At 39.9% G+C, this 23,495-nt stretch overlaps 4 protein-coding genes across 4 annotated transcripts; 3 read left to right on the top strand and 1 right to left on the bottom strand.

Moving 5' to 3' along the window:
* Positions 1-4,405: 4,405 nt before the first annotated feature.
* Positions 4,406-9,577, top strand: paox (polyamine oxidase). Its single transcript, XM_056435410.1, has 10 exons — positions 4,406-4,614; positions 5,712-5,888; positions 6,109-6,239; positions 6,356-6,543; positions 6,854-7,032; positions 7,302-7,471; positions 8,173-8,258; positions 8,372-8,484; positions 8,580-8,734; positions 8,816-9,577. The coding sequence occupies exons 1-10, from the start codon at positions 4,467-4,469 to the stop codon at positions 8,969-8,971; spliced, it is 1,503 nt and encodes a 500-aa protein (XP_056291385.1). The 5' UTR covers positions 4,406-4,466; the 3' UTR covers positions 8,972-9,577.
* Positions 9,578-10,249: 672 nt separating this feature from the next.
* Positions 10,250-14,494, top strand: mtg1 (mitochondrial ribosome-associated GTPase 1). Its single transcript, XM_056435383.1, has 11 exons — positions 10,250-10,468; positions 10,618-10,684; positions 11,101-11,203; positions 11,292-11,378; positions 11,488-11,544; positions 11,975-12,065; positions 12,160-12,221; positions 12,329-12,425; positions 12,572-12,653; positions 13,899-14,011; positions 14,222-14,494. Exons 1-11 carry the CDS (start codon positions 10,366-10,368, stop codon positions 14,317-14,319), a joined length of 960 nt encoding a protein of 319 aa, XP_056291358.1. The 5' UTR covers positions 10,250-10,365; the 3' UTR covers positions 14,320-14,494.
* A 411-nt stretch (positions 14,495-14,905) lies between these two features.
* On the bottom strand, positions 14,906-16,324 carry sprn (shadow of prion protein). The gene is made up of 2 exons (XM_056436223.1): positions 15,990-16,324; positions 14,906-14,933 (listed from the first exon to the last, which is right to left on the bottom strand). Exons 1-2 carry the CDS (start codon positions 16,322-16,324, stop codon positions 14,906-14,908), a joined length of 363 nt encoding a protein of 120 aa, XP_056292198.1.
* A 2,020-nt stretch (positions 16,325-18,344) lies between these two features.
* echs1 (enoyl CoA hydratase, short chain, 1, mitochondrial) lies at positions 18,345-22,646 on the top strand. Its single transcript, XM_056435562.1, has 8 exons — positions 18,345-18,491; positions 19,922-20,119; positions 20,193-20,320; positions 20,908-21,007; positions 21,115-21,219; positions 21,842-21,961; positions 22,046-22,113; positions 22,206-22,646. Exons 1-8 carry the CDS (start codon positions 18,401-18,403, stop codon positions 22,269-22,271), a joined length of 876 nt encoding a protein of 291 aa, XP_056291537.1. The 5' UTR covers positions 18,345-18,400; the 3' UTR covers positions 22,272-22,646.
* The last annotated feature ends 849 nt before the right edge of the window (positions 22,647-23,495 follow it).

Raw genomic sequence — 23,495 nt, 5'->3', positions numbered from 1 at the left:
ACCAGCTCTGTGTTGGCCCCCGACTGCCAGGAACCTCGGGGTGACACTAGACAGTCGACTCTCCCTGACGGCCAACATCACTGCGACAGCGCGTTCCTGTAGGTACATGCTGCACAACATCAGGAGAATACGTCCTCTTCTTACTCAGAAGGCGGCACAGGTTCTGGTCCAGGCTCTGGTCATTTCACGCCTTGACTACTGCAACTCCCTCATGGCTGGTCTACCTGCTAAGGCCATCCGACCTCTGCAGCTCATCCAGAATGCAGCAGCTCGACTGGTCTTCAGCCTCCCGAAATTCACCCACACCACTGTGAATGTGCACCGGTAAAGTGTATATCAATATAATTAATTGCTTTCACTACAGGTTTGAGTTGCCCAACCATATTGTTGGAAACATTTGTATGCATGCTCTACTGTTTTGCACATATGCAACGTCATTTAGTTAGAGCAGCAATTAATTCTATGTATGAATTGAATGCATTTTATGTTTTGTTCATGGCAAGTCATTTGGTGGGTGATTAATTGAGATTTAATGTATTTATGATCCAATTCGTAATTAATTTTGTATTGTAGTTTTTGAGTTTAGCTTGCAGCATGTGCCCTTTGCATGATACACTTTTGCACTAGAGACCAATATATAATTTAAAAACATCCTTATTGAGTGTGGTGGAACAGTTTTTAACCTCCCTGTAAGAAATCAATGTCTTTAAAAATGTATTGAACAGAATAATTCAGCTGGATGGATCGAGCTCTTTCCCCACAGATGGTTCAGAGGTCTAACCATGAGAAAAGGTTTACCAGAGTATGTGAGATCAGAATGACCCTAAAGCAAGTCAGACATTAAATTCCTTTGATAAGATAACATTTATTATTTGGGTTTCTGGTGAGTTTGGATGGCCTCGTCTGCATATATTCAGGGTTTAAGAAAGACAAGTTGTATTTAAAGAACAACATGATAAATTGCGCAACAGTGAGGATGTGTTTTAATAGTTAATGTAACTCCTTTTTGTACTGTTTAGTCCCTATATGGATTAAGTATTGATGTTATGTTTTTGTATAAGAGGTTGCATTTCTGTATTTCTGCAGTTTTCACAGTGCTTCTGCGCTTGAGGTGTTGATGTTCGAGGTACAAAATAAACAGTGAAGCATCGGTTTGAGACTCTGCGTCTTGCTTATGCAAACTGAAGGCTGTTAGAGTTCATACTGTTACTGCTCATAAGAATATAGACATTGTTCAGGTTTTCTCTTTTTTTTCATCCAGTGACTATCAGGTGATAAATTAACTGTTATTTATGAATTCTTTTTTTCCCTTCTTCAAGGAATCTGATGCAGCAGCTGCGGACTTTTTTTCTTGCTTGTTTGCGTTGCAGAACGTGCACTGGGCTCAAGTTTTTCTTCGTAAGAGTGTTTCTTTTCAATCACTCTTCAGCTTTCCTTTGTTTCGAATGATGGCCTCAGAGGTGGTTGAAATGGAGCAACACATAATTTGTAATAACTTCAGCAGGTACTGCCACAGTAGAATCCCACTACTTACTTTGATTAAAAAGCCGTTATTTAGATAAACATTGTTCACTAAAACTGTAGAAGTCCATGTAAGAGCCATGTTTGTTTTTGTTTTGTTGGACCTCCCACCAGTAAGGGGCGTAGGGCCACTGTCAATTAAGACTGTAGCCAATATAATCAGGAGGAGCACTGGGCCCAGATGTTGCTATATTGGCTGGAGCATACCGTTTTTACTGTGTGGGAACAGACCGTGTGTTTTGATTGCTTTCATTTATTTTGGAACAATATCTTTTGGTTTGTGTTGAAAAAAATACCACTTTAGAATTAAATATCGGCAGCGGAGCGGCCTGTAGCGGAGCTATGTGGAGCAGCGTCGACGGTGCGGTTGGAGCGGCAGAGGGGCGGCGGTCCACTCACAGAGGAAGGAGAGCGTCACAACACCTGTATACCGGCCAAAAGTATGTGTAGGGGCCATTTATGTTGGAGTGCCAGGGGCGTCGTTAGGCCTAGTTTAGGGGGGCTTCAGCATACTGCTCCCCTTGGGGCTCCCCTTTCTTTGAATCCTACAAACGCCCCTGGCCATTGTTGTGATTTTGTGCACACATGACTTTACACACCCATGTTGACCAGTGGCGGCTCCTGAAAAAATTCTCAGGGGGGGCAATTTTTTTGATAATGATTAACCCTCCCAAAACCACAGACCTTCAGACAGCTGTCTATGTGTAGCTTTCTCACAATGCCATCAAGTCATGTGACTCCAGTCAGTGTGACGGCTGTGACTGAACTCTGTCTGTGAGCTTGTAGTTAGTTCATAAGCAGACAGACAGTCTGAGGCAGTCTGTGAGCTGTCTGTCAGTAATCCAGCTCCTGGTCTTTGATTTGGGGATGTTTTCAACAAGATTTAAATAATTATAATAATAATAAATATGAGATCCCCATTTGTGATTCCTGCATCTGTGCTTTTTCAAATAATAGAAGAAATACAATTGCAATCACTTTCAAGTAAACCAGATTGCTCCACCAGACAAGAAAAAGCTAAATGTTGAGCTTTTGTTTTGAAGGGCAACAGCAGAAAAGCCAAACTCACGGAGGTAAGACCTGGCAAGTCGCCAAGAATCTCGGCTGTCGCGCATGCGCAGGCACAACTTGTAAATACCGTAACGTAAACATTTACATTAAGATACAGGCATTTCAACATTTATTTATTCATGACTTAGTTTTATGTCGGTGTACTTTGACCGTGTGTAATATGTGGAGTTGTCAATAAAGGTCTTTCTGCATTTCCCTGCGCCTCACCTGTAGTCCTACGTTCCTCTTTCAGGAGCACAGCTGACAACACGGCTGTCAGAGAACCCGTTTACAGGCGTTCTTTAACATCAGGCGGAGATCTTTTCTGACGTCCATCTTCCAGTCAGGAAGAAAACGTTTCAGAAGACACCTCAGAAAATGTTCGAGAATGAGGAACAATGTGTTTCTGATTTTATTTTCATTTTATTTTGGAGAGCGACAGGAACGTCTCCGAGGTCGACCGATCGACGTGTTGGCGACCACTGGTCTAGGAGGTCCTACTTCTATTGTTGCCGATGTGTCTTCAATGTTACGCCGACCGAAAGGAGTCTCTTTCAAAGAAAGAATTGAATCGCTGCTGTTGCCCTGAGCACTGGCCGACTGAATACGCCTCTGTCGAAGCTGTATGACGTACTGAGACGCTTATACGTCGATTAATTATGACAAGACCTGGAGGGGCGACTCCTCCCGGAAGCCATAGAGAATGCATTGAGAGCTCTGTTTTGTGAAAAAAATGGGTTTAACATTGGAGTCAATGGGAGAGGTCTGGGGCGATTTTCAGTTCGCCCAAAATCGCCCCAGAAGGGGCGGGGCCATTTGAAGCACGACTTTAGGCTGACTGAATGACTGTTACCTGATTGGACAATGACATACAGAGGCAGAGCAGACGTCTAGTGGTAGAATGCGACTTTTTTCTTTTCTTTTTTTCTTCTTTTTTTTCTTTTTTCTTTTCCCCCGAGGCAGTGCGTCGCCCCAATCGCCCTTATGGACAAGCCGCCCCTGATGTTGACTATAAGAACTAATCAAACATTCAGAACTGAATCTGTCTCATAAACAATGGAAGAACACGCCGTCGATTCAGAACTACCTGAGACAGACTACTCCGTTAAAAAGCGGACAAATTAACAGAAAGGCGCTCGTGGAGAAAATGATGATAGCCCGCAAAAAGAAAGAAATACGAAACTGCAAAGATATTGTAAATATAGGAGACAACAGTTAAGTAAAGTTACAGCAAAAGTCACAATTCAAAAGAAGTAGCTTGGCAACTGGTGTCTTTATAGCTACTGTGCCAGCTGCGAGTTCAGACTCAAACAGGAAATACGTCACCTACAGTTGTAAATGTTTCCTGTTTTTACTGTATGCATGGACATTAGTAGTAACTGCATCCGTTCAATCTTACCTATCAATGTAAAGTGTACATGGAAATAAAATCATACAAACTTGCATTTCTAGATCCAGGGAGTATTCTGAGAGTCTACTGAAAGGCTGAGCATCAAAGGAAAAACAAAGATTTATCTGCGTACAATGGGTCGCAGTACTATTATTCCAAGTGTCAAAGGCTTGTAAATCTGTGAATTTGCCAACACTCCTTTCCTTGTGTAGCCAAGACTAAGGTTGCACCAATCCTATATGATAGTAATACATTAATAACACGGGTGGGAGGCTTATCTGAACCGAGAAGACAATACTCTTTCAGCAAACTTTGACTGTTTAAAAAAAAAAAAAAAAAAATCGTTATAGCCCTCAAAAAAGCAATAAAAGCCCGGTTCCAGCCTTCTAAAAACGAGTTTTATTTTGAAAATGTGTACAGGAAGCAATGGGTTAAATCGTCGGTCTTTGACCCAGGCAGCAACGCTGATCAGAATCGGTTGTTTTGCGTTAGTCCAGAACCAGTTATGTATGTGAATGCTAAAATAGTTATCATAGGATCTGGTATATCTGGTGTAGCAGCGGCACACCGGCTCGTTAATGCTGGATTTCGCCACGTGCGCATTATTGAAGCGACTGCAAGAAGCGGAGGAAGAATACATACTGGCAGACTGGGTGAGCGACCATACTATTTAAAACATGGACTGCAGATTATCTTTTTACTAGTTAAGTTTATTTAATGGTATTTCCATTTCCTGGCAGACAGTGTTGCATAACCTCGCCATACGTTTGATTCCCTCTGATCCAAAGAGCAAAGTTGAGCTCTAACATGAATAAATACAGACCGCTACGATCACTAAAACTAGTTTCAATCTGATTGTTGGGAGCTAGCATATTAAAGTATTATTTCACCTTATTTAAAAATGTGTTTTTTCTGAACTATGACCAGAGATAACTGTCTGCAGTAAATCACAAGACTAACTGATAAGTAGAAGACATGATTATTATTGGTTTATGTATATCATAAACCAACAACAATAATATTGCTGCAAGGCACAACAACGAAACTGTATAATAACACGCTATTTATTCCTTTCTTGGAGCTGTATTCCAACTAGCACCAGGGTGAGTTATAACGATACACCCAGGCCCACAGCTAAACTCGGATATGTTTGCAAAAGGAATGGCATTTTGAAGATGTTACATACACTGCATTTGGTATAGATTTTTGTCAAAGCAGCTTCAATGACGAAATTAAATATTTGATGAATCAGTAGATATCCTCTGATTGCATGGGTTCATGTTCCATCTTTGATTCTTAATGTTTCATGTGCCTTGTAAGTTGTTTTACATCTCTATGCGTCCACTGCATATTTATCGTCACATTGCAATCATGTGTGGATCACTCCGTTGGGCAAGCTTGCATTTAATGCAGATGCACAGAGAAGGAAAGGGCTCACAATGTCTGCGAGAAAAACACTCTACAATTTGACAGTGTGACAGCCATAACCCCTCACGGACTTATATCCCAATTTCCATCCTCACAGACTGAGGGGTTTAGGGCTGTCCCACTGTCAAATCAGCAAGTGTTTGCTAAACAAATTAGCATATTTTCTATACTTTTAAATGTCTCATATTAATATTGCACTGGGTTTATTGTTATGCACCATTCACTGAGCCACATGTGTTCTGTAACGTACTGGGCAATAAACATTTATGATTCTGATTATTTTTATTTTTTTCTGTAACCACACATTATTTTCCATCTACAGGTGATAATATTATTGAGATAGGAGCAAACTGGATCCATGGACCGTCCGAGGAGAACCCAGTGTTTCGTCTGGCCTGTAAGTACAGGCTCCTCGATCCAGAGGCCCTCGCCCCAGAGAACCAGGCCATCGACTTTGGAGGACATCCCCCCTTCGTCCCCAACATTTTCTGCAGTTCAGGTCAAGTCAATTTCATTTATACAGTCCAATTTGACAAATTTTGTATACATTTGCAGCAGGATATGGGAACTTATGAAACGGTTTTCTTAGCAGAATAGACCCAGCCCAAAACTAAATGTATTGGCATATGTAGCCAGCATGTCATTGATTTAATTACTGCAGTGTGAGAGTGTAACCTGTTCATATTTATAGTATTCTGTTTGTTGTGTAACGTGTTCAGGTCGGAAGCTGAATGCTGAAGACATTTATCATGCCCAGGAAATGTTTGATGAGTTGCTGGATGAAGGTTCAAAATTTGCTACTCAAGGAGGAGAACCCTTGGTCTCTGTGGGAGATTTCATCCGGTCAGAGGTATGTTTTGAGTTATTCCATCTCACTTGTTATTGATAATAAACAGGAATAAACCAAAACAATTAACTGCATCTGGTAATAATCAACATGGTCTTGTTTATTGTTGTCTTGTGCAGGTTCAACAACGAGCAGCAGAGAAGTGGAAGGATATCGACGCAACCACCAGATCTCTGCGACTGTGTATGATCACCAACATGTTGAAGTTGGAGTGTTGCATTAATGGTAGCCACAGCATGGATGAGGTGGGCCTGGGAGCCTTTGGCCTATATAAAACTCTTCCTGGTCTGGACTGTACCTTCCCAGGGTTTGTACTCCAACATTTCATAAATGTAGTGTTGGAACTTTCACCTTTTCCTGGCTCACAGTGCACGCAGCCCAAATGCCTATCCCTGCGTGTGGAGGGTCCACAGTTGGTTCTTTCAGGCTGTGCCTGGACGAGTCTCCATGGGTCACATTTTGACCCACCAGACTCTCGCCAGCTAGCTTCCATCGAAGTTCAGGCTGCAGGCAGGGGCCTCGCAGAGCATGTCAGCAGTACATTATTATGTTAATTAACTGTTTCAGCACACATTTATATGTCCGATTGAATTAATAATAATCATTGTCTTTCTTAGTGGCTACGAAGGTCTGATCAAAAACGTGATGGCGGAGCTCCCGAGTGGTTTAGTGACCTACAATCAGCCTGTTCGCTGTGTCCACTGGAACAACACAGAGAGGAGAGAAAACCCTGTGATGATTGAGTGTGATGAGGAGAGGATCGCTGCTGAGCATGTCATTGTCACAGTACCTCTAGGTAGAATCCGACACGTACATTCACAAATAAAGTTGACTGTTTTCCATCTAAGTGCATGAAATGTTGCGATGGTGCTGCAACTCGTCTTGTTGCAATACATTTTTAACTACTTGGTTGTCAGGCGAACATGTCACTAGGCCTTTAGTCTTTCAACAAATGCTCATAAATGTAAACATTTTAGTTACTAGTTTGAATATAATGATTAGAATTACAGAATATTTGATCACAGTTAAATATAAAATACTACCTACCTTGTTCTGTTTTTTCAGGGTACCTAAAGAAGCACCATTCAACCCTCTTCCGTCCTCCTCTCCCTCTACACAAGCTGCACTCTGTCCAAAGACTCGGTTTTGGAACAAATAATAAAATATTTGTGGAGTTTGATGAACCGTGGTGGGATGCTGACTGTGAGAGCATCTATCTTGTGTGGGAAGATGAGGTGAGACGTGCAGTCGATTAATAAAGCTTCACATTTACTATAAAGTGTGTGCAAACACACTGGATTCAATCATCCAAAAAAGGAAGAGGAATCACCAAGGCGTTTTGAAACACATACAGCTTCAACACATGATTAACATGTCAGAGGGAGCAATGCCAGCCAAACACTGTGTGCCCCTTAATGTCCACCAAGCACTGCGCCCCACTGACGAGTGCAGACCGATACGTCTGCCCACCCAAAGTCACATAGTTCACCAGAGCTGCCTTGCTATCATTGGATTCTCCAGTTTCTCCCTTATTAATCTTGCCCCGCCACAATACAGACTACTGCTTACATAATTTCCTCTGCTTGTTCCTCTCTCTTTTGCTGCTTTCCAATTGGCTAATTTGTTTATGAGAGAAAAATAGAACAGCCTTGAGAATAGCTCGCAATATAAATGATTTCATCTTCGGATCACTAGAAATGTCTTGCCCTCCATCATCCATCATAATACAGCATGAAGGGTTGTTTGACCAGCATGTTTACCACATCTTGTTCAACAGCGTTAAATTACCAATTCAGGATTACAATTCACAACCATACCATGTTAATCTCCTCCCACAGATGTCCTAACATTTTTATTTTTTATGCCATGATAATATTTCACAAAATGGTGAACATATGCAATCATTTGAACTGTTTCATCACTTGTCATGATTCAGGACGGCATGGTGGACAAGGTGCCAGATGTACAGAGGTCCTGGATTAGGAAGTTGTGTGTATTCACTGTGCTCAAACCCACTGAAAGGTCGACAACCACAATTAATGATGCTCTCCTGCATTGTTCTTGTTGTGTTCAATAGAAAATGACTGGTAAATACATTGATTGGAAATGCAGTTTTGTTGTGGTTTACCTTTCAGATATGGCCATGTTCTGTGTGGTTGGATTGCTGGACATGAGTCAGAGTATATGGAGACACTGTCTGAACAAGAGGTCACACACACTGTCACACAACTCATCCGCAGATTTACAGGTGATTCTAATTAAATCACAAGCCATATTTAAAAGTAATTTTGATTTAGATTTGTTTAGCACGTGCAGACTAACTGTGTGTGTGTGTGTGTTTAGGAAACCCTACCATCACCCCAAAGAGAATCCTGCGCTCCCAGTGGTTTCATGACCCCTGGACATGTGGATCTTACAGTTACCTGGCAATAGGCTGTTCGGGACAGGACCTGGAGAACATGGTGGAGCCCCTGCCTATGAAGGGATCCCAGTCACAAGTACATCTTCATACTTAAACACAGATTCACACATAATTAACCAAGGCCTAAGATTCATTGAAACTATTTGGTCTGTTTCAGCCCCTGCAGGTGTTATTTGCTGGAGAGGCTACTCATCCATGCTACTACTCCACCGTCCATGGAGCTCTTCTCACTGGGTGGAGAGAAGCTGACAGACTCATCTCTCACTACTCCTCCATGAGTTCATCTGAGAGTCCATCTAAGTCCAAGCTTTAGAATAATCTATGTTTCTTTGACAAAAAAAGCTGTTTTAGATGTATGGCTAAAATCTGTGATTCTGAGGATTGTGGAAAGCTGCTGTTGATGTAAAGCAGTGACCAGGCCAGTGAAGTGAGATACGGCCACCCTATGCTGTTCATTGGATTCAAATCTAAATGAACTTGGACAACCAAATTAATCGATTTAGTAGACATTTTCATTAAATACACGAACCAGTCACATTCCATATATTTGCACAAATACATGGCCAATAAACCTGATTATGATTCTGATTAAGGTTACAGCTTTGAATTCCAGATAAGATGCTACTTTCTATAGAAAATCATTTTAAAAAGTGTTTTTATTCATTGAGGGAAATATCATATTATATTAATAACTTATAATTGTGTTGAATTAACTATTTCAATAACTGTGTGAAGTCAATGAGTTAATTAATTACCACATGTAGGTGCAAACACAATGTATAAGGTTGCATCTTGCATTATAACTAAATTAATTTGGTATGTTCTTTATTTGTTTGTCCATATGTTTTACTGTTGCTTTTGTAAACTATTGATTTCATTAATATAAACATTAAAAGCCAAAGCTGCACAGTGAACCTCACTGATTTCTGTTACTTCCACAGAAAAGTAGGAATACAGATTTTGTGTTTGCAAAACGCAAACACAAAATCTGTATTCCTATTAGATTTTAAAAGGTAAAATCTATAACTAAGAACAGAACATGGTTGATCTCGGGAAACACCAGACTATGAAAAGTTTCCCTTTATAAGCAGGGAGCTGTCTTATTTGAAGAAGAGCATGTAAAAACAAAACATATTAAAACAAAAGTCTGCAGAAAGAGACACACAATGAAGTTAATCTGAAATGTTCATTTAACCTTGGGTGAGGAATTTTGACAGCACGTTACTTGAAATAAACAAGACCATTGAATATACAAGAGTTTATAACGGTAACTAAGTGTTACTCAGGCCAACCCTCCAGCATAGTAGGTACACCTTGATGTTGGTAAGCAGCCGCCATTAAATAGTAAAGATGACTGAGTCGTGGTGTTTAATCATTTGATAAAATCCACTCGTTGCAAAGGCGGGTATTTAGTTCCTGCACGATACAGGTTCAAGAGATATATTTCGTGAGAGCAAGTCATCGTATTTATCCTGCGGGTGGCAGTAGCACCATCATCAGCGTGTACACTGCGAGAGAGAGAAACAGAAGAAGAAGTCACCGGAACAGTGGTGCGTGACAGGAGACTCCAGTCGGACTGTAAACACTGACACACACCATCAAAATGTCCAGCAGCAAGATACTCGCTAGTCGGTCAAATTAAGAATTTAACACAAACAAATACAGAGCTATTGAAATAGTTTTTTCATACGTAGATGAGCAGCAGCCATGAAACTGTACCACGCGCTCCGAAATGTCGGCCAGTTCAGGACTGTGTTTGACTTTGGGGAACGGGAAGTGGCTCATTGGTTCCCCGGACACATGGCTAAAGGTGACAACTTTGATTTCAGTTATCTCCAGAGTATATCAAATTGTGCATTTTTAATAAACGCGTGTGAGTGTAAAGCCAGCATCCCTGTATGTAAAATAAGTCACTGGTCACACAATTGCTGTAATAACAGTTTCACCTGACCTTTGCAGGACTCAAGCAGATGAGAGCCAGCCTCAAGAGTGTCGACTGCATCGTAGAAATCCATGATGCCAGAATATCCTTTATTGTTGACGTCAGAATATAGCAGCGCAAAGCGCCATCGTGGTTTTTTATGTCGTTTCATCATTTGTACTCGCAGCAGCTAAATCAAGGAGAATAAATAACTCATCACAACTAATATGAGGCAATACCTGAACAAATCATAAACGTGTGACCAGTTGAAGTGAGGTACTGTGAGCCAGACAATGAAGATTTAAAGATTGGTTTCGGTGCCACAATCTTCACATTAAAATAATTCCAACAGAGAAAAGAAATCACCTTTTTGATTAAATCCTGACCGTGATACAAACATCTGGAAAATGTTGATTAGAAGCCATAATAATAATAGGGCATAGGGATAATTGAGATATAGTTATTCTTTCTTATCTTCAGTAAAAAAGAACGGTTTGATTTTTCTTTAACATTCTGGACATCCCCTTCTCTGGAAGAAACCCTATGTTTCAGGAGACTCTAGATGTCAGACCCCACCTGCTCATTCTAAACAAGATGGACCTTGCCGATCTGTCCAACCAGCAGGTCAAAAGTCTTCCTCGTGTTTTCACATACCATCAGCAATTTTTCAAGTACTTGTACATAAAATGTCGTCTTTACATTTGCCCTGCAGACAATCACGAAGAAGCTAAAAAGAAAAGGGGTGAGGAATGTTCTATTCACAAACTGTTTAAAACAGAGCGACGACAACATCAAACAGGTAATGGTCATCTTCACCATTTGACAGTTTGCAGAGTTTTGTGCCCAGCTGTTATAAAATAAGAAAGAAAGAGCCTGCATGTGCAAAATGTTCCTGTTTTTTTCTGCAGTTGGTGCCAATGGTGGTGGAAATTATTGAGAGCAAACCACGTTTTAACAGAGATGAGGTATGCTTACTCCAGACGGTTTAATAATATATTTTGATTTAAACTTTGAGAGTAGGCCAATCGGTGTTTTACAGCTGTCAGGCCTAGCTGGCGTAGAAACAGTGCCCTTACTGTTCTAAACTACCTCAAATATAATGTATTGCTCCTTATCACACAACATATGTAACCTTTAACAACACACCTGCAATAAGCTATTTGATACAAGAGGTGTAACACATTTGAATAACAAGTCATACCCTCACAGAGCTATAAATATTGCTCACCAAAATGCTGTTTTATTGTTACTCAAATGTGTATTTTCTATTGCCTCAGTGGAGCTGAATCGACATGGAACCATTTATTTACAGTCTTTTCCTCAGTATTCATATTGTTAAGGTATTGGAGGCCAATGTGTTGCCTGTGCTTTAACCTCGTCATGTAAATCTTTCAGAATACAAATTTTTGCTTGATGGTGATCGGAGTGCCCAACGTGGGGAAGTCCTCTCTTATTAACTCCCTGAGACGAACAAACCTGAAAAAAGGTTTGTGAAATAAAGTAGTGGATAGTTGTTGGACGTTGATTCAGTATAATCATCTCAGTAATAAATATTTGGTATAATTCTACACCATTTTTAGGTCGTGCATCTCGAGTAGGTGGGGAGCCAGGTATAACTAAAGCGATCCTGACTAGAATTCAGGTGAGTGTCGATCACAAGTTTGTCATTGCATGTTTATGTTTGTGTGTGCATGTGTTCATAGTGTGTGTGCGTGTGCGCATCGGCAAAGTATTTGTTTCTGTCCTCAGGTGTGTGAACGACCCATAATGCACCTGTTGGACACACCAGGAGTCTTGCCTCCTAAGATTGAGAGTGTTGAAACGGGCATGAAGTTGGCTTTATGTGGTGAGCAGCTTTTCTTTAACCATCATAACAATCACTGTTATTCAGGAAACGTTGTTGTATTGGGGAGTTGGTCACATTTGTTGGTATATTATGTTTTTCTTCTGTACTCAACAAATATTTATATATTTTTTTCTTTCCTTCTCAAGGGACAATTCTAGACCATTTAGTGGGTGAAGACATTATCGCTGACTACTTACTCTATTCTTTGAACAGGCTAGGGAAGTTCAGGTATGATTTAATTAACTTTTATTTGCTCAGTGTATATATTATGTATATATTTTGCATTACATTAGGGGTGTTGGTTTTATTCATGCTAACGTAATATTTAAAAATGTAATATTGAGTAACATTGTGTAATTAATCTAGTGCTTCTGGAATTATTTGATAGATATATAGATATATACAATTATATTCACAGACTCTCTCCACCTCCTTTCACTTGTATTTTAATTGTCATTTATTGGCCAAAAAAGAGACACACCGCACAATAAGCATAGTGAACTTGGTCCCCTAGCTGCCTATTTAAAACCGGTTGCCAGAAATCTGGGTGTAATGATTAACTCGCAATTGAACTTTGAATCGCAAATGAAAAAATTGTCCACTCCTGCTTATTTCAATTGCGAATCATTTCAAATATTAAACCCATACTGTCAGTCAGACCTGGAAAAAAATCATTGATTCACTCATTTTCTCGAGACTGGACTACTGCAACTCCCTCCTTTCCGGCATAAATCAAAACTCCATCTCCCGCCTCAAACTAGTCCAGAATGCAACGGCTAGGCTTCTGACTGGCTTTAACAGACGGCATCACATTACCCCAGTCCTGTCCTCTCTCCACTGGCTCCCTGTTCATTTTAGAATTGATTTTAAGATTTTGTTGATCACTTTTAAAGCACGCCTGGGTCTGGCTCCAAGCTATATCATTGAGATGTTAACCCCTTATGAGCCAGCACGCAGCCTTAGATCCTCCGGTGGGGCCCTTCTGGCCGTTCCAAAGTCGAGGCTTAAATCAAAGGGTGACCGTGCTTTTGCCGTTAGAGCCCCTCGACTTTGGAACGACCTACCGGAGGGGATAAGGCTCGCAGAATCAGTAACTTCTTTTGAATCACTTCTTAAAACCCATTTTTATAGAACAGCTTTTAAGTGATGTCGTCCTTTTATGCAGATCTTTGGTTCCCCTAATTTAGTTTGTCTGTTTTTTTATTTTTATTCTTTTGTATTGTTATTTTTTAATTCTTTTTTTATATTTGTATCTTACTATTCTATTTGTTTTGCCTTCACTCTCTGTAGAGCTTGTTTTTAAAGGTACTATATAAATAAAGTTAGTATTCTTATTATTAAAGATTGATTGATAGCATTATTTAATCTTATTTTAGGTGGATTTTACAATAATTGGAATATCATGACAGCCTTGGTTCACATTAGTGTCGATGTGTATTGTATGTGTGTGTGTATGTGTGTGTTTGTATGCAGTTATGTGGAAAAATATGACCTCCAAGAGCCCAGCGATGACATCCAACATGTCCTCAAACGCATTGCTGTAAGGCTTGGAAAGACGCAACGAGTCAAAGCCATTACTGGAGTGGGTAAGAAAGTGCTTTTCCTACAGATAACCTGCTACGTCCAGTATACGGGATTATACGTATCTCAGTCTCATTGAGTTAAAGGAATAGAAGGACATTTTGTAAAGTAAACTTATTTACTTTCTTGCCAATAGTTTGACAGTGAGATCACCATCATATACAGTATGTAAGATGGGTCTCAAAATGAAACTCTTTATTTTTCGTCTCCCTCAGGAAATATCACCATCACTGTCCCAAACTACACAGCAGCAGCTTACGATTTCATAAGAACCTTCAGGAAAGGAGAGCTCGGACAAGTAATGCTGGACTGACCTCAGACATTTTGATGAAGAACACCAGAGACAGTTTCTGGGTTTTACCTGTTTGCCCTCAACCTGGAAGGATTCATATTTAACCACACAAGTGTTGTCAAGGGAAGTCCGTTGGTTTTTGGGGGCATGATGCAATCTTCACTTGATCCTTCGCAAATAAAAAGATTGAACTTGATTCAAGTAAGATGTGTTTCTGACATTTGCTTTTAGAATACATGACAGATATCTGAAATGGTATAAACAGGATATTTATTTGCACAAAGACAGTGATAACAATATTGTATTTATAAGTGCTGTGGCATGTAATATAGTGCACTTATTGATATGGAACAGTCTGTTGCTCCTCAGTGTCGACTGCAGCTTGAAAGCTCCTCTGGAATGATGGACAGACCATCGGAGACATAAATTATAGTGAGAGCAGCTATGACGTGGTTTATACACAGATCTGAGAAATTCATTTTCTAAATGGCAGGTGTTATAAAAGGGTATGAATTGCACAGAAGTTTCCGATGATTGTGAAAATACAGTTTAACTTTATAAACGGACACTACTCTCATGTGCCTTGTCTTATGGTTGAGAATCATCTTCATGGCGATCGACACCAGTGACTACGCCTACGGTTAAAAGGGACAGAGGGTGTACGGTGTCCCGATCAAAAAAGCCCCCTGAGTTTATTTTGTGATTTGTGATATTGACCCATAGAAATAAAATGTACATGACAATAAATATTGTGTAGGAATCCAGTCCAGGAAAACCGGGGGAAACAAAATCATTGTTTGAGGTTCCACTTTGCAATTTCCATTTCCCCTCAATTTCCAACAAAAAAATAGGGGCAGAATAATGCAAGTGCCACTTTGGTGCTTTGACTCTGACAGAGAAAACATTATTGAAATACTTCAATGTTTCATAAACTAGCCTACAAGGAAAAATGTCACATTTAATACTGTGTTGGTCATGCACATTTGACCGTTCGTATAGATGATTATGTGAAAAAACATACAGTGCACTCAAAGAAACGACTCATTGGATGAACTCAATTAAATTGTTGGCAGGTTTTCCATCCAATAATTATATGCAACTCCAACTCAAATTTAGCACATCAGTGCAATAAAATGTAATTAAGTTAGTCCAACTCATTTGTATCAAATACATCTAAAATAAAATAACGATATTCATTCAATTAAATTAATTTGTGTTTGTTCAACTCAAAATATAAACTAATACATTTTGTGTTACACCCATTCAATATAAATATCTATTTTTGTAATTGATTTATTTAAATTTATAAAACAATATTTAAATGTGTCACCTCTAAGAAGGGCTTGAATCGTTTTTGTGAGTGTAACCTAAATAAATCTAATAAATGAAAGTATTCCTACATTTTGTGTTACACCCATTCAATATAAATATCTTCGTTTTGTAATTGATTTATTTAAATGTATCAAACAATATTTAAATGTGTCACCTCTAAGAAGGGCTTGAATCGGTTTTTTGAGTGCAGACCACCACTTTCCAGTGCAAGTCCTGCCCATTATAGCCAGATCCAGGACGAACCAGGATGAACATCTGTAGTATGTTATCCAGTAAAAAGTCCACATTTGGGGGAAAATGTTGCAATAATTATAGAAACCAGTTGAGAGAGAGAACATCCATTTTGTGTTGAGCCTGACATCTGAGCATCAAAGTAATTGGTCCTGTTGTAGTAATCCAGCTCTTCGTCTGAGCTGTCGGCTTTGCTGTGGCGGTAGGCAGAGGCGTACCATTTATCCGCTGTTAGCGCCACTGCCACTGCTGCCCCTGCTGCGGCCGCACTGGCCACCCTCACCGCGGAGGACCGCCCTGTCGACCTGTAGCGAGAGCGGGTCCCGCCGTAGGCGCCTCCTCTCCTCCGGGAGTGGGAGCCTCGAGAGGAGCCCCGGGAGCCTCCACGACCGCCCTTGGACAGCACCGGCTCACAAAGGAAAGCAGAAAGCAGCAGGCAGGTCCAGAATGTCGCGACCACCATTCCTGACATCTGTGCAGGAAGAATACACAATGGTGCACATTTTAGACCAGCTGTGGCGGTTTCATTGCACATTTAAAGTGGAAAATATAGAAATGATCCATCTACCTCGAGTATGTTTTAAAACAAAGACTTGTTTTTTTATTTTGGTTACAAAACAATATTTCCGCAAAAAGCTGCGACCATGCTTTATTCACTAATCAATTTTGTATTATTTTGTTATCACCCTAAACCGGTGGGATATGATGTGCTCTCCACAGCACTCTGGTGACCAAATGTGACATCTTAGCGTTCAGTGTTGCTGTTTCGTAAAGACACATTTCGTTGCCGATTGCCCTTCTCCATTGGTCAGTTTAAAAATAAATACGCTCACCAGAGAAAACTGCTTTATTGTCTTTCATCATACATGAAAACATTGCTTCCACGGATGATGATGAAAAAAGGGAAACGATGCTTGTTTATGCCTAATAGGCTATCATCACTGAGTTCTAACGGAACTGTGGCAATCCTCTTCCATTACACGATGATAATAACACGTTTTGCAAATGCATGCATGATGTTCATTTCACGGTATTCTCATATATTAGCCTGTACGATATAGCATAAAACCACCATTTAAAAATAAATGAATTGTATTCATAAACATCCACGTCCACGTTAACCAGTACATTACCTTATTTCCCTATGTTGTTATCCTTGCTATATTTTGGCACTCGGAGGAAAGATGAAAGGGGATTTTGTCACGGACGATGCAGGCTCGTTCATGAAGATAACCGCGGGAACGCGCAGCCCACTCACACGGGGACATAGAGAGCACCACATGGGATACTGTCAGATGAGTCGATAGCTTTTCATAATCTTATTCTGGATTCAAAACACATAACACGATATTTATATATATATATATATATATATATATATATATATATAGATTGACTAATGTATTTCTCCGGCAACTTTATGAAAAATGTTTGAAAATAAAATTTGTTCAAGAATGCAGCTGTCGATGACCATAACCAATAACATTCTCACTTAGTAGAATTAGCATATTGTGTGCACCTATTTTACCAATTATATGTATCTGTTTATTCTATCAATGTTTTTTTTGTTTTTAAATTATGCATGACAGATATTTTTAACACTTTACAAGCTATTCCAACCTGATGTTATTGAGAGCATCTGATAATAATATAATTAGAATAATACTAACTTTATAAAGCAACTTTAAAAACAGTGTTTAAAAAAAGCCACACATAGACATACATATAACAGATACACATTTAAGAAAACAAAAGTCAAAAGAAATCATGCAGTAAAGGCAATGAACACAAGAAAACAACAACACAAACAACAGAAAAGAGAAAAATAATAAATAAATAAAACAAAATGAAGGGAAAAAAGACCAAAAATACTACACAAAAGGAACTAAAAGGGCAATAATACAATTATTATATTTTACCAGGATTTAAATTAGATAAATATTCATAATATGTAATAAATTATATCTGAACGATTTCCCCTGGAGTAAACAACAACAAAAATGGGAGCGAACATGAATAAAGCCCATTTTATTTATTGTATTTATTTATTCATCTTCTATACTCTGGGTCAGTGTCTAATGCCATAACCATGTGTTAAGCCTATGAAAGGTAAATATGAAAAGGCTCTCCTTAAAGCTTATAAATAACTGAAAATACATGATGATGATGATGATGATGTACCTTAAAGATTTTTTGGAAGAGTGCAGTCTTATTATTTTATTATTCCCCTTTAATGTAATTTATTTTCATTGATCTTATTTTTGCTATTTTGTTATTATATTATAAAATGTTACCTTTCCAATCAAATTGTTTTTAAAGAGGCCTTTATTGTAGTTATAGTATTATGCCTTGATACTTGTAAAGAATTAAATACTCCACAGACACCAGGTGGCGGTACCGCGAGTTTGTTAAACATGCTCATCAAAAGACAACATCCGAGAAGAAGAAGAAGAAGAAGAAGAAGCAAGCCGAACGAGCTTCCGGCGGTATTGAAGCTGAGCAGCAGGTCCATCGACTCCAGCCTCCCGTCGTGACTGTCATGGCTTTCCTCTGCAGAAGTGCGACGTCACTCCTGAAGTCCTCGAGAGCAGCTCCGGCCGTCGTGTCTGCCGCGCGCCACTATTGCCCAGGTGTGTGTTTAAAACCATGTCCGTGGTCATCTTGTTGTGGCTGTATGAGCAAGTGTCCCCGCACAATGTCAAGCCTGCGACACTGACTGCGAATATGCGACGCGCGTGGAGCGGACTGCTCGGAAAGTTTGTTATTTTATTCCTCTGAGTTTACTCGCGTTAACTTTGCACTTCAAAACGTTTGAGCCTCACCGTGTCCAGGGAAGTCCACCCAAAACTGGAAATTATTACACATGTTTTGACTTTTTGCAGACCATACCATGGGAATTGGTGCATATGATTTATTTATGACATGCAGACAAAAACATACGTGGGATCGCTTATCTCTAACATGATCCCAATATGTCAAAAATGGACATGCATCAAACTAAAGAATACAATCCTGAAAACCAAAACACCTACTAGGTGTCGTAACAAGGACATATGGCTGTCTACTGTTATGCCATTTACAATGTTATTACACAACACGGAGTCCACTGCAGACTGCAGTGATGAGTTCAAATGCAGTCCTGGAGCTGCTCCACAGCAGTCAGGGTGATTGGTACAGAGATGTGAGCAGATATGCACGGATTACAACTTTAAGACCTTCTGAGAGAAAAGAGACACATTTGTATCCATTCGTATCGTCCAGCACTTTGAGGAACGAAAAGCAGTAAACTTAATAGTTGCCAAGGAACTAAATCACTCTGTAAAGCACATCACATTTTACATCTTCAAAGTTCTACAGCCATAATGCAGCAAATGTTGAGGTTGAGTAATTGGGGAAGACATTGTTGAATGTTAAAATTCTTAATATGCACATACGTAGGAATTTAGCGTCAACAGCATTACTAATCGTAAATCTTTTTTCTGTTATACTATGCTGCTACTTACGTCGGTGGCTCGATATGTAAACTGTCAAAATAATTGCAATATCCCAGAGGGAAGTCTGTTGTTCAGCTGGATTAACTCTTAAAGCACCTGCCATGGCTCTTGGTTCTGTATCTGTGCTCCCCAAGGCGTATCAGGAGCAGGCAGGTTCTCTTGTAGGTGTTAACACAAGGCTGTCAGAGTTGATCCTTCAACTTTTCTTCAAGGATTAACCAAGACTCTCACCACAATAGTGATAACCTGGTTGAAAGTCTACACTGTTCCTGTTGAGTCCACAGAACAGTGACACGCCGTACACTGGAATATATGCAGGTCTTGAAAATCCTGAAATGTAATTTACATTCTTCAATAAAATGCCCCTACGGTATTAAAAATGCTCTAATTTCCAAAAGCTCTCCAATGCCGTGACACTCTGTTGCTAGCTACAGTAGCTCGGAGGCTGTTTGTTGTTATATACATTATTGTTAGAACTATTCTATGTGCTGTTGAACATCTTGTAATCCTCACTGTGAACCCTGCAGAAAGCTCAAAGTCTGACTCTGTGTCACCTCTTCATGCAGGTGGTCAATATGAGTTCATTCTGGTGGAAAAGCGAGGCGAGAAGAGTGACGTGGGTTTCATCCAGTTGAACCGGCCCAAGGCTCTCAACGCGCTGTGTGACGGGCTGATGAGGGAGCTGGGGCAGGCCCTGGATGTCTTTGAAGCCGACGGCACTGTCGGAGCCATCGTCCTCACCGGCAGTGACAAAGCCTTTGCTGGTGAGAGAACGAGTGTGTTTTCTGGGTTTGTTGATGCTGTATCAGTAGTGAGCTCAACGTTTGTGTTTTTCAGCGGGAGCGGACATTAAAGAGATGCAGAATCTAACTTTCCAGAAGTGTTATGGTGGAAACTTCCTGGCTCACTGGAATAGAGTGTCCACAGTGAAGAAGCCTGTGATTGCAGCTGTCAATGGATTTGCTGTGAGTGTCTTCTTTTTTCAAAGTTCTTTTTTATTTTGAGCGGTAGTGGTTTTCCAACAGATAAAAGAAATCATTACATTACAATTGAAATCCTTCGAAGCAAGAAAATAAAATATGGAAAAGATTTAAACTTTCACCAGATGTTCCAGAAACAAATAAAAAGAAAAGACTAATTCTCAAAATAAGAGTAATGAAGCAAAGTACTCACTTGTACAAATGTATAATAGAAAGTAATGACATTCATTTATCTTATTTCTTTCAGTGGGCACTATTTCTTCTCCAGGTTGTTAACTATTAACTCTCCACATGTCTTATTGCATGTCATGTATTTCCTTTAAACTGTTTGTCCGCATATTATTGAGATCTGGCCACATTATCATGACCCCAACCATGAAAACGGCTCCAAACCAAAAAGGCCGGGGTGTCTTCACACTTCTGGCTCGACAGTGTAGCGTTTAACACCGTATATCCACATTGTATAAGTTCAGGATGCACCAAATATAAATGGGGGTGTGAATCAATAAAAAGTGAAACTAGTCCCAGTGCAGGCAGGTCTTCGTTTCATACTTAATATTGTGTTGTTTCAGCTCGGTGGAGGCTGTGAGCTGGCGATGATGTGTGACATCATCTACGCTGGAGAGAAGGCGCAGTTTGGCCAACCAGAGATCCTGTTGGGGACCATTCCTGGTAAAGACTCAGAATGATCTGCTTTCCTTCCTGTTCAGATGTGACTTCCTTATATCAAGGTTACCAGATTCTTGCATTGGAGTTCATGATGCCTGTCTTACCTGCAGGGGCGGGCGGTACCCAGCGGCTGACCCGTGCGGTGGGAAAATCCCTGGCTATGGAGATGGTGCTTACCGGAGACCGAATTAATGCACAAAATGCCAAACAATCAGGTAACAACGGCGTTCGAACACATTTACTTGCATAAGTTTCTTACTGTGGCAGCGGGGTGTGTTTAGGCTTGGCTCAGAGTGGGGGTGGTTCAGGGAACAGTTACATTGTGACAGCTACACTCCTGCCACATTTGCCAGTGTGACAGGAGTGTAGCCAGTAGGTTTCCCCCCCCTAAGCACCAAGGAATGCGCAACCAGAGGGATATTTGGTAACGAGTTTTATTCCAACGCTCGGACCGCAGACTGTGTCTCTGCTCACTGCTCTCTCGTCTTCAGTCCGTCCAGCTCCTTTTAAGAGAAAAGCCTCATAGATACACAAACACAGATTGTCATCAGCTGGACTGATTACCCATCAGACCAGCTGATGACAATCAGACAGCGTTCCCTGAACCACCCCCCCGCTCCACCCACTCTGCAGCCAAGCCTAAACACACCCCGCTGCCACACTCACTTAACTACAATTTAGTGTCAGATTGAGGGTTGAAATGCTGATGCTTTTCTGTCAGAGAATAGCACGATAAGGACACGGGCGCTTACATTAGACTGCCTGTGTGTGTACCTAATGAACTGCTGTGTCTTCATTTATTTATTATACCTAATTCAGTAGCTTTGTGTGTTTTAGGTTTGGTGAGTAAAATTTATCCGGTGGAGGATTTGGTGTCGGAAGCCGTTAAATGCGGCGAGAAGATTGCGGCCAACTCCAAACTGGTCTCCGCGATGGCTAAAGAGGCTGTTAATGCAGGTGTGTACATTTAGTTTCTCCCAATAAGTTGAACATCTTTCAACCTGAATACATTTCAATGACGTTTGACTTGTGTGATTGCAGCTTATGAACTGTCCTTGGCGGAGGGTAATCGCTTGGAGAAGCGCTTATTCCACGCTACTTTCGCTACAGTGAGTATGAGAGCCCATCTGAAAGGGAGTTACTTTGATTCTGATTGAGGACAGTCCAGTCATGGTGTGTGTGTGTGTGTGTGTCTCTGCAGGATGATCGTAGAGAGGGCATGACCGCATTTGTTGAGAAGAGGAAGGCCAGTTTCCAGGATAATTAAAAGAGCGCCGACCAGGAGCTCGACCAAGAACGCAAAGTTCCCGTCATCAGCGAGTCATTTCCTCTTCTGCAATAAGTTGAATGATGCAAAAGTCGTGATTGTGCTGGAACAAACGAGATGTTTGTATCAAGAATTGGCGCCGAGTGATTTCAATGAAGCTCGACCTGCTGATTTCAATCTGTATGCGAGAACTCTGCCATGTGTGGAATTAGTTGTGATGACTTGTACTGACTTTGCTTTTTCATTTTCACTAACAAATGTTTGTCTGCATTATGGAGGCAACTTATTTCTCTGTATATTTTACAAATAAATCTCAAGTGATTTTCAGTTGAGTAACTGAGGCATGTACACACATTAAAAGCTATATCTACAGCATCACTGTGTTCGGGGTGAAAGCAAAGGTATGTCTTTGAAACTTTAAAGTTTCTTTTCACAATAATCCCAATTATGGTTTTCAGTTTCTCAGGGATGACGTTGATGTGGTTTAGGCAGCACTGTAGTTTCTGATAATATAAATATTATGTCTAATAGTCTTGTTAATATTTGATTATGATTACCATATGGGTTTAGAAATGATCTTTTTTGCAGTAATACAATCCAAAGAATGTTTAGTATCTCTTCCTTCTCTAATCGTATCTTTACCAGCTAGACGAATCCTAAAGTCCTGTTTTATAAACCACTGTAAACTGTTCTCCATGTTTCTAATCTACTCTGACAGTGACTGCAATAACTCTCTTACTATTTTAGCAATAAGGTTGTAAATGTCAGAAAAAGTTTAAGCCTATGTTAAATACCAAATCAGTTAATTTATTAAGTCATACCCATTTTATTTCATAATATGCCAGAATGTTAGTAAAATTCTAATGTGTGCAATTAAAAAAATATAGTAAAGAATGTCAGAGAAAAATAATATATACAAAGTAATTTGAAAGGTCGAAGACAAACATTCTTTTATTAAGAGGCATAGTATGCCATGAAAATACAAAATGTAATGCCATAAAAAAAGTATATAGTACAAATTAAATGATAACAACTTTATTTATATAGCATTGTTTAAAAACAGTTTACGAAGTGTTTTGCCAGAAGAATTTCATGAACATTATATGCCATAAAAATATAATTAGATGTCAGTATGTTATGCCATAAAAAATGTTTATATTAAATACGTTATTTATTGAAAATAAAGTCATAGTATGTCAACAACAAAAAAGTAAGTTAAAATAT

Source organism: Pseudoliparis swirei, chromosome 17, assembly GCF_029220125.1.
Source record: "Pseudoliparis swirei isolate HS2019 ecotype Mariana Trench chromosome 17, NWPU_hadal_v1, whole genome shotgun sequence".
Lineage (NCBI taxonomy): Eukaryota > Metazoa > Chordata > Actinopteri > Perciformes > Liparidae > Pseudoliparis > Pseudoliparis swirei.
This window is presented reverse-complemented; position numbering and strand designations above follow the sequence as displayed.

Coding starts and splice junctions, on each gene's coding strand:
- mtg1 (XM_056435383.1), top strand. CDS start 10,366: ATGAAACTGTACCACGCGCTCCGAAATGTCGGCCAGTTCAGGACTGTG. Junction 10,469..10,617: donor CCCCGGACACATGGCTAAAG/GTGACAACTTTG, acceptor TGACCTTTGCAG/GACTCAAGCAGATGAGAGCC. Junction 12,426..12,571: donor CATGAAGTTGGCTTTATGTG/GTGAGCAGCTTT, acceptor TTCCTTCTCAAG/GGACAATTCTAGACCATTTA.
- echs1 (XM_056435562.1), top strand. CDS start 18,401: ATGGCTTTCCTCTGCAGAAGTGCGACGTCACTCCTGAAGTCCTCGAGA. Junction 20,120..20,192: donor CAGTGACAAAGCCTTTGCTG/GTGAGAGAACGA, acceptor TGTGTTTTTCAG/CGGGAGCGGACATTAAAGAG. Junction 20,321..20,907: donor CAGCTGTCAATGGATTTGCT/GTGAGTGTCTTC, acceptor GTGTTGTTTCAG/CTCGGTGGAGGCTGTGAGCT.
- sprn (XM_056436223.1), bottom strand. CDS start 16,324: ATGGTGGTCGCGACATTCTGGACCTGCCTGCTGCTTTCTGCTTTCCTT. Junction 14,934..15,989: donor AATTACTTTGATGCTCAGAT/GTCAGGCTCAAC, acceptor TTTTAACCGTAG/GCGTAGTCACTGGTGTCGAT.
- paox (XM_056435410.1), top strand. CDS start 4,467: ATGTATGTGAATGCTAAAATAGTTATCATAGGATCTGGTATATCTGGT. Junction 5,889..6,108: donor CAACATTTTCTGCAGTTCAG/GTCAAGTCAATT, acceptor TAACGTGTTCAG/GTCGGAAGCTGAATGCTGAA. Junction 8,485..8,579: donor ACTCATCCGCAGATTTACAG/GTGATTCTAATT, acceptor GTGTGTGTTTAG/GAAACCCTACCATCACCCCA.